This window comes from Phyllobates terribilis, unplaced genomic scaffold (assembly GCF_046119375.1).
Source record: "Phyllobates terribilis strain yellow unplaced genomic scaffold, ASM4611937v1 Scaffold_1__5_contigs__length_1240528914, whole genome shotgun sequence".
Taxonomy (NCBI): domain Eukaryota; kingdom Metazoa; phylum Chordata; class Amphibia; order Anura; family Dendrobatidae; genus Phyllobates; species Phyllobates terribilis.
This window is the reverse complement of record NW_027362761.1, coordinates 1,038,382,666-1,038,393,354: the sequence shown is the minus strand read 5'-3', so window position 1 is coordinate 1,038,393,354 and position 10,689 is coordinate 1,038,382,666. Positions and strand designations below refer to the sequence as shown.

The following is a 10,689-nucleotide window of genomic DNA, read 5'->3' as shown; positions in this document are numbered from 1 at the left end:
CTCATGAAGAAAAGATGATAACTATTTAAAACCTAATTTAACCTATTAAGAACATGATTAATTTTTGCCTTTTAAAATTGAGACAGGTTTTTCATTTTTTTGTTGAGGGCTTGATTTTTTTATTATGTGGGATGACATATTTTTTATTTCACAATCTGGGTCCATTATTCTGTACATCAAATTAAATTACATTTTAAATATTTTCTATCACTGATTAAATTTGATGGTCGTTTTCTCTTCATATTTAATGGAATTTTTTTCCAACATTTGACAGTGTTAGTATGCATTAAAGATTAAATATGTTAATATATACATTAATTTCATAATTTTCTTTCCTTAAAGGGAACCTATCATCTGATTTTCCCTATAAAAGCCATTGCTACTCCGCTTTTTTAGCCTTTTAATACATTTCTATCAAGCCCAATATATCCCTCAGGCAGCATTCTATTCCTAAAAGAAAAAAAATAAGCTTTGAAGTTGCTAAAGCTTGTTAAAAATGGATTCCAAGGCTGGAGAATGTGGTGGCAATGGCTTCTATAGGGCAATACGTGATGACACTTCCCTTTTAATGGTATGGGTTTTTGATTACTTGAAGTTATATCCTGTATTCAGGTAAAACGCTAAATGTAAAATTCTGCTGGATTTCAATTATCATAGAGCAGTATTTGTGGGAGCTAGCATTACAAAATTATGGACAAGACTACTCTTGTTTGTGCAAAACTTTTGGAAATTTCTCCATTTAGATTGCAGGTTTATCCTTAATTTAAATAGAGAAAGAGAAAAAAATCTGAAAGTAAAGTACTTATTTGGTTTAGTGTAAAACTTTATTTACATCTGACAGATTCAAGATGGCAGAAATCTATGTGCTTGCCCCATGATATCTGCATTCAGATAATTAGAACAGATTTTTTAGTTACAGAAATTTCTACAAATCTGACACATCTACAGTATACAGACCCTTAAAAGGAATCTGTTGTGTAAAAAAACTCTAATTAATCTGCAGGTTAATAGCATCCTGAAGCTGCTCAGCCCCTGCGCTGAGAGCCCTACTGCTGGGAGGAAATGAACTTTATTATTCTCCCGGCAGCCTCGGATTTTCAGTCATAGAGATGCGGCTCAGCGCTGAAGCTGGCTGTCAGTCAGTGCCGGAGGCGCGGTCGCAGATGCCGCTCCCTATGCAGTGAGCGGTGACTAAAGTTGCATCGGGCCAAGACTATTACTGAAAGCCCGAGTTTGCCAGGAGGAATAAAGCTAATTTCCTCCTGACAATGGGGCTCTCAGTGTGGCACCGGGCAGCTTCAGAGTGCTATTAACCTGCAGATTAATCCCATATCTGCAGGTTAATAGTAGTATTTTTACATGACAGGTTCCTTTTGAGGTTACCCATACAAATTTGTTTAAAGCTGGCTAAACTTGGCAGAACAAGCTGATCATCTAATGAGTTCGGGTGGGGGGTCTCCCAATCCTACTTTGAAGATAATGTTGGAAGAAAGCATTTTATATTTATATACTCAAACTACCCAAACCTTTTGTTTCCCTGATAAATCATATAAAACATATTCATGCATGGCCAAGCTGAGTGCGGATTTGTTTGGAATTGGAGTGGAGTAGTCAGAAGTAGCTGTTTAGCTCACTTAACTGACAGCTATCTAACGTGTATGGTCAGCTTTCGAGTTGTAAGGGAATTGAAATGCAGTCTACAAACCCGTTACATGAAGAGTGAACTGCTGCTTTGTTGAGCTTTTTTATTGGCAGAGAGCTGCAGCTGGGATTGCCATTGCTTTTAAGGTGGGTAACGTTGACCACTTTTGAATTGGGAATATGGAACCTTCCTATTTTGAACATTTAAATATATATGTTATTATTGCTGAAATGTATGACTCTTCTGTGTATACATGTAGGGATGTGAGTAGGGCCAATGAGTGTTTGTGTCTAGTTTGTGTGCCGTCTGGCTATGAGTGTGTTAACAGGTAAGTGGATGCAACAATGAGGAGAGAGTGGTACTTAAACCAACAACTATTTAATTGAATAACACAAAGAAAAGGGTGCCTTTGGCACTATATCAGAGGATAATGCAAATAGTATACATAAAACTGGTTAGGTTACAAGAAGAATACAGTAGTTCAGATGAACAGGTTATTGACACAATGTTATTTACACACTTTCGTTCTATTATTTCCATTAAATAACTGTTACCATCAATGATCTCTTAGTCCTAATACCATAACCTATAGGGTGTCACTGTCACTACTGGGTGTCATTGTTGTCGCTCTCTAGGCAACACACAGTCCTAATGTAGGTCGACAATGCTACCCACTATGCCGCAAGTCCCAGATTGGTGAGTTACTCGGTACACTCATCACACTGGCAGCCTTCATTCCCTGAAGAACAGCCCGGTCCTCACTTTGTACCGTACGTCTACACCGAAAGCAACGGGTCATATGAACATCCCGCCACTGTGGCCTAGCCATCTCTATCTCGGCCCTGGTTCTGCTCGCTCTGCTCAGCACTCCAGGCTTTGATCTCTTTCGGGTCTTTACTCGGATCTGGTCTCTCGGCTCCTTTACTTGCATCTGGTCTCTTAGTTTCTTTACTCATAATGGTGGCTATAAGCCAGCTTTCTGTACCACATGTTCGTCCTGCTTCAGGTTCAGATGCCAACTCCTCCCCTTCCCTGCTCTCTTGGGCCTTTTAAAATTACTAACTGCACCACAGCTATCACCTAACCTGGTGTCTCCCCAATCTCTTCCGTGAGGGAACATACACTTCACTCTTGGGTTCTTGCTAAAGCAATTCTTTCTGCTTTCATTATTTCTATCATTTTTTACCAACAGATGGTGGTGTTCACTTGCACTCTGCTACTCTGTTAGGCAAGTGAGAAGACGCTCTCAGTTAAAGCCTATCTCCTTACAAGTGCCTCAGTTAATATGCCAGGAAGAGTGATAAGACTACAATCATGACCTGACTTTATGTCTGTTAAGCGTGATGGGTGGGTTGAGTGGAGGTATGCAAAGAAAGAACCTAAAAATGTACATGATGAGTCAGGGCAAAAGGTAGCATGAGGTCAGAGATAATATGCTCCCTGAGCATAGCATAGGGTTTATAGGTTACTATTATCCCACCTGTGACTCTGCGATAGAAATTACTTGCATCAAAGAAAAGTGATGAATAAGCAGCATTTGCCAATTAGTGTCCCCCTGGGGTATGTTAAAGTGAATCTGTCAGTTGGATCAACCCTTCTGGGCCATCTATATGAGCATGTAAGTCATAGGAAGCTGAATACAATGATACTTTGATATCTGCTATCCAATATCAGTCTTATTACAGAGAAATCCACATTCTTCTTATATGTAATTGAGCTGTTCAGGATTATGGGCCGGACCCTGATCTCCCTGAGAATTTGCCTCCAGAGCTTACTTTTAATAAAGGGGGCATTAACGGTATGTTGTGTATGGCGGCTCTCTGCTCTCCTGATCTCACTGCAGAGCTGTGTGTGATTATACCTGACACATCTGCAGGTTCCTCTCAGCTCCAGCTTCCATCTCACAGGCAGACAGGGTTGTAATATTGTTGCAATACAATGTTGCTAATGTGCTTGTAAGGAGACAAAATTCAGACAAAAAGTTCTGTTCTGTGTTCATTACATGTGTCACACTGGTAACATTCCCTTTAATTTAAAACAAGCTCTGGAGGCAGATTCTCATACAGATTAGTGTCCGGCCCATTGTCCTGAACAGCTCATTTACATATAAGAAAAATGTGGATTCCTCTGGAAGACTCATATTGGATAGCAGATATCAAGGTATCATTTTATTCAGCTTTCCATGACCTACATGCCCATATAGACGGCTTAGGAGGGTTGATGTTTCTGAGAGATTCCCTTTAAGGACAAGCAGTCACTCTATGTGACCGTGGGGTGGAAGACGTCCATCTGGTCTGGGGTGTCAGACTGCTTTCTGTAATAGAAAGGGGTGAAGCCATCTCAGGGAAGTCTTTACTTACTAGTATGTATGGGAGACTACTATAAAGGAGAACACGACGGCTGTTGCTTGCTAGCAAGGAATGTGTCCGCCAAGAAGGTGAAGTCTAAGAAAAGGTGTGATGAGGAGCCACTCCCAGAGACACAGGATCTCTAACATTATAATGTAAATGTAGCCAGAAAGGACTAGCATTCTAACATGACAAGTTCCCCTACAATCCCTCGCTGTCTCCCTAGAAGTCCATTAGTACAATACAAGATGCCATGTATAAGGGTCGATCTGGATTATCTGAATCTGCTCGTCCATAAGAGTTGGCCCTTTTGATTCCCAAACAGTTCCTTATTAAATATGTATCCACAAGCAGGTAGACGCATATTTATTCTAAAATCACCACTGTCCAACGTAGTCCAAAACTGTATTTAGCCAATGAAAGCATTTTTCGGGGGCTGGTTGGGCTTGGGTTTCAGTTGCATAGGCAGCCAAACAACCCAGTGAGAGTAAATCAGAAACTGTAAGTTACTCACTGAGGTATCTGTAATAATTAACGTCTACAGAAGGAAGCCAGGTGTTTGTGGGAACTACCCATCAACAACTGGTGAACTTGCAGCTCGTGACTGCTCCTATTTAGGGTAAAAAAAAAACCCTATACAGCTGATAGTATGTGCCAAAAAGGAAGACAAGGGAATATTACCTTAAAATATAGCAATCAATGAAAGGTCAATGAAACGTATACAATACTAAGCTGTGCTCCAATAATATTTTATTTTACATTCCCGCTATCTGAAGATAGGGCAATCTCATGCATGCTATTGTAGTGCATTTAAATTGTAAAAATGTAGCTAAAGTATGCTGTAATACTCCACGACAGACGTAACATGTGGTTTTTGACCAATTACTTTTTTGATACATCAAACACTTCATATCCTGGGGGTCTGGATGTAGAGAACTACAGCAACATTTAGAATAAATGTTTCCTTTGCTCTCATCAAAACCTATGCAATAGTTGGACAATTAAAGGAATAGGAGATCATAAAACTTGCAGCCAGCCTCAGTGCAATGAGCTACTATCTGTCCAATGAAATCTTGGACAGTACACCTGCATAATGAACATTGATTGACTGTCAACTGATTAAGAAATTTTTCACATTCATTTTTCTACACTCAATTTGTCAATGCTGTGTAAAAGGTATAAAATCAGATGGTATTCACTCTCCAGTGCCTGCTCTCTGCAGCTGCTCCGGTTTCTGAATATTGGCTGGTGTGGTGTTATGACCGCTACAGCCAATCAGCCACTCTACTGATATAGACAGCACAAGCTGCCGAGCTCAGTGATTGGCTGCAGTGTAAATGTGCACTATAGTTGTGACTTTACCACTGCAGCCAATACACAAAGATAGGGGCAGCTGCGAAGAGTTGACTCTGGACTCTTGAAATGTAAGTACCATCTAAGTTTATTATTTTTACTCTGTTTATCTATGAAAGGAAGAAACCTGAAAGTGGAAAACCCATTTAATACTTATACATAACATCATTCTTTGCCTATATTCTGATACTTAGGCTATGTTCACACATGGCATTTTTGCAGCGTTTTTTTTTTCTGCTGCTTTTTAGCTGTGTAAAAGAAGCTGTTTTACAGTACCAGCAACAGCTATGATATTTCAGAAATCTCATGCACACTCAGCTTTTTTTTCCTGACTGAATTTAAGTACTGCATCATTTTTGAAAATCTGAAGCATGTCAGTTCTTTCAGTGTTTTGCAGCAGTTTTTCATCCTTTTAGAAACAATAAGAAAATGCAAAAATGCTGCTCAAAATGCAACATAACAGCAATTTTGGTGAATAAAACTAACTTCATTAACATATACTTTAGACAAATCACATACTGAATGTAATCTGCATTAAAAACACAGAAAAAATGCAGCAAAAAATGCAGCAAAAACATGGCTATTTGCTGCGTTTTATATGCAAATTTTTTTAATGCCAAGAGTGAAGGTTTTGGCTGCAGAAAAAAAACTCTGCAAAAGCGCCACATGTGAACATATCCTTATACTGATACTTTTAAAAAGGCATGTAAGTGATATCACTTGTAAATAGTCAAATGCTTCTCTGCAGCCAACAGCTAATTTTCTAAAACATTGAAATGACATCATGTTATTATTGCTAGGTACTTATGTGGCATTATTGTGAGGTAGAGGTTCCATCTATGATGTCAATGTGTGGACGGCGCTACTTCTGTCATCAGTGTAGAAGTTGAGCGGAATCCATGACATCATAAATAGAGGTGGAACTGCATGTGATGTAAGTGCTTGACTGCGCAGTGTCTGTGCCATTATATGCAGTATAAACACGAGCTCCTTCCTAAAACTGTTATTAGCAACAAAGCTAGAGCCTGACTTTATGAAAAGGTGCAATAAAGTGACTAACCCTGAGAACGCTCATAAGAAAAATGGACTACTCTTCCAACACTCGTACCAAGAAGCTTAGAACTTGGCAAGAGAGGGGCAAGATGGTAGGTAGGGGCCAGAGATCTTGGACCGATACTAAGATAGTCATGCCCAGAAGTCCGTCACTTTCTGAAATAAAGTCATCAATTCAAGATCAAATGGTGGTATTGCAGCAAAAGATACAGGTAATACAATATGATCACAAGGCATACCAGGAGAGTACTAGTCATGCAATCAAGGAAAATGAGGAGGCCATAAGGCAGCTTCATCAAGAGAATAAGAAGTTGAACCAGGAATTAGTTCAGGAGAAGCGGACACAAGCAGATAGAGAGGCTAAGGCTAAGGATGGAAAGGATGTCCTTCAGTTCAATGAGAGCAAGCTCCATGATACCATCAAACACCTTAATGCCCTATATCACCAGGCACAAGTCCGCAGGAAGTGCTTAGAGGAGATGGAGCTAATGCTCAAGCGGAATGCGGCTGTTCAGCAGAATGATAGAAGCATCCAAGAAGAACAGTTCCAGCACCTTCTAGAAAATAAGTTGGAAGAGGCAAAAATAAGATTACAGGATGTGAAACACATGAGCAGCGTATACAGGAAAATCATCACCCTTTTGCAGGATGAAATACCAATATTCCAACCACAGATTGAGCAATTAGAGACCGAAATCTTACTATTTAAAAATGAGTTAAAAGATCTAAAAATAATGAATCGTAATGTGGCAATATCACGTGATAATGCATGGGCAGAATATCAGTGTCTGAAGAAGGATTATCGCAGCAAACGCAACCACAAAGAACAGATTCTGCACAATTTGAACCACCAGGCCAATGAGAGGCGTCAGTTTAAGAAGACCAAGACCAAATCTGGGGAAGTAATTGAAGACCAGGCTCTTACTGACTATGAGGTCTCTCTTGCACAAGAAATGGAAGAAAGGGTCCATACATATGAAGAAGCCACAGAAAAGATGAAGAAGGCTACTGGTGTGGTTAATGAATGTGAAGTGCTGCAGCGCTTCCTTAACCAAGAAGAGAAGCTAAAATATCTGGCGAAGGAGAGGTTAAAGGCTGAAACAACTCTGGTAAGTTTTGAGAAAGCTTCTTGCTGTTTTGGTTTCTTCTTTAACCATGGCTCCATCAGGACTATAATTTTTTATTTTTTTTTATTTTTCATCAATTCAATCGAATAATGATAACCTTATTATTTTTCTTCACCATATAACAGTATAAAGGCTTGTTTTTATGGGCCGAGTTGTACTTTGCAGAGGCACGATTTTGAGGTACATATGTATAATTAAATCAATAACTTGCACGGTGTGCTATAATTTAGATCATAGCTCCACGTATATCTATCAAGTTCAAATTTTCTCGACCAATTATAGATTTTGTACTGCACTGCTAGATTATTTACTAGAAAAGTATCCAGACATTTCTTAAATGCTGACATGGTGTCCGCCATTACTGCTTCTTGTGGTAGGGCATTTCTCAGTCTGACTACTGTAACTGTTAAGAACCCTTTCCTATTTAGATGCAGCAATTGCCTTTATTCCAAACATAATTAATGTCCCTTGGTCCTTTGTACGGTCCTTAGAAGGAATAAATCATGTGCCAGTCCTTTGTATTGACCACACACATATTTATCCATGGAAATGAGATGCTAGCTTTCTAATATTCTTTTTAGCATCCAAAACTGGATCCGATATTCAAGGTGTGGCTTTATAAGGGATTTATAAAAGGGTAATATTATATGTTTTTATTTAAGGTCTATGTCATTGGCAAAGACTGACACTTTACTCTCAACTCCTTTTCTAAGGTCATTAACCCCTTCCTGACTTTTCCAATTTCTTATTTTTCATTTTTTCTTCCACTTTTCTTCCACTTCTTCTAAAAGCCATAAAAGCCATAGCTTTTTTATTTTTCGATCTATATAGCCTATATGAGGGCTTGTGTTTTGCAGGACGAGTTGTGCTTTTGAATGACACCACTCAATTTGCAACATTATGTACCTGAAAATGTGAAGAAAATTTAAAGTTTGATAAAATTGTAAAAAAAAAAAGCAAAATCTTAATTTTTACATGTCACCAATTTCAGAGACCTGTCACGTTTAGATTTTTGGTCGATGGAGCTGTGTGAGGGCTTGATTTTTGGGGGGAGAGAAAACATTTTTATTGATACCATTTTGAGATAGATGTGACATTTTGATCACTTCTTACTGCATTTTTTATGGCCACCAAAAATCCTCAATTTTGGCCTTTTGATTTTTTTTGTTTATGTGGTGTACCAATCAGGTTAATTAATTTTATATTCCGGTATATCAGACTTTTATGGACGTGGCGATACCAAATACGCGTATGTGTAGGGAGGTAGCTTTTATGCTTTTTAATTTTAAGTCCCCGAAGGGGACTTGAACCTGCTGTTGTCTAATTGCACATACCATATACAGAAATACCAAACATTTCTATATATAGTAAAAATCTCAGTCTCCTATGAACACCAGCCACATGCTGGGTTTCAACAGAACTCTGTGATGGGAAGCATGGGATATTCAGCACACTCTGGCTGCCATAGGAATCCATCGGCGCCCTGCAATCGCATTGCAAGGCATATAGAGCAAATCACCTCCAAACTGACACACTGTTAACACCACTGTCAGACATTGACAGTGGCATTTAACAGATGTGAGCAGAACTCTGCTTTGCTCATGACTATAAGGCCATGGCGCCACTATCAGTATTTTGTCAGTATTCGGTCAGTATTTTTTCTCAGGAGTGGGAGCCAAAACCAGGAGTGGGTGATAAATGCAGAATTGGTGACTTGTTTCTATTATACCTGTTCTCTGATTGTCCCTCACCTGGTTTTGTCTCCCACTCCTGAGAGAAAATACTGACCGAATACTGATAGTGGGGCCGTGGCCTTAGAGGCAGATTCTGGCTGTGTTTCACCCAGTGACCACTGGGAGTGTGGAAGGAAACTCATGCAAACATAAGGAGAACATACAATCTCCTTGCAGATGTTGTCCTTGGTGGGATTTAAACCCAGGTCCCCAGCCCTGCAAATGCAACAGTGCTAACCACTGAGCCACCAATATGTTTAGTACAAAACATAATCCATATGTTTATATTTTATATCACATAGATATCTTACATTTATATTTTATTTCCATGACAGAGTGATGTGAAAGACACCCAAGAGAGAATTGCTAATCTTCTCAAGGAAATAAAGTACTCAAAACAAGTGAAGCTGCAAGCCGAACTATCTGACAATCAAAAGATCTTGGAAGATCTCCAAGGAAGACTGCAACTAGAATCAAAAAATCAAGACGATTTTAAGAAGGAGTTTAAGAAAGTTCATGAAGTCCTCAATAAAGCAACATCTGAAGTAATGCGCTTAGAAATAAAATTGCAGCTCAATAAAATATCCAGGGCCAATTTTCCACTAAAGGATCTTTCCTTAAATACCTCTGTCCTTGATCTCTTAGCCATCATGGGCCAGAAATTGCAGAACCTGCAGAAGCAGTTGGAAGGACAAGATGCTGAAGAAATCTTCAGGGAGATGGAGGAAGAGGAGTTTGTAGATATCATAGAGCGTAATCTCCCAGCAAGCAACTTGCGTATTTCACTGCTGTCACCAGCTAAAGTGGATGAGTCCGATGATGAAGCCGGTGGAGAAGACCGTTATCTGATAACAAGAGAAAATATAAAGAAGATTTCAGAGCAAATCACCATATCCAAAAGAAAGGCAAATATCTGGTGTGAGAAATGGGGGTTAAGTGATGTTACATAGGCCTGAGCTTCTTTTGAATTCTTTAATTGTCCCATATTAAAATTACATCTAGAATCCTGCTTTAGCATTCTACATTATTTCTAAAAGAACATTGGGAAACATTTAGTTCTGGTGATAACTGATATTCATAAGAAAACACTTTAATTGCTACTTTCTCACAGTAGTTTGATAAATATTTTGCATACGTTAAAACCATTATACATTTTCTCTGTGTAGGTTTCACTCCTGGTTTTGCTTACAAATACTAATGCACAATATTCCTGTGTGAAAGTGGCCTCAAAGCTACACCAAACCATAAAAAAGAATTTCAGCAAGCTGTAAAGGGAGCTCTTTCCTCCCAACTACCTACCATTTTCAACAGTGTGCATTAGCATAATATGGCTACTCAAACCAGTATTTTGGGCGAAGGGGTACTGGTTTAGACTACATCGTCAATGATGGAGTTTAATAGCTGTATTATGCTGTGCATGGATGACCTGAAGC

General features: G+C 39.1%; 1 protein-coding gene across 1 annotated transcript; it reads left to right on the top strand.

The window, feature by feature from the left end:
* The first annotated feature begins 6,530 nt into the window (after positions 1–6,530).
* On the top strand, positions 6,531–10,206 carry LOC141164389 (outer dynein arm-docking complex subunit 3-like). Its single transcript, XM_073649600.1, has 2 exons — positions 6,531–7,505; positions 9,592–10,206. The coding sequence occupies exons 1-2, from the start codon at positions 6,531–6,533 to the stop codon at positions 10,204–10,206; spliced, it is 1,590 nt and encodes a 529-aa protein (XP_073505701.1).
* The last annotated feature ends 483 nt before the right edge of the window (positions 10,207–10,689 follow it).

Coding starts and splice junctions, on each gene's coding strand:
- LOC141164389 (XM_073649600.1), top strand. CDS start 6,531: ATGCCCAGAAGTCCGTCACTTTCTGAAATAAAGTCATCAATTCAAGAT. Junction 7,506..9,591: donor TAAAGGCTGAAACAACTCTG/GTAAGTTTTGAG, acceptor TTTCCATGACAG/AGTGATGTGAAAGACACCCA.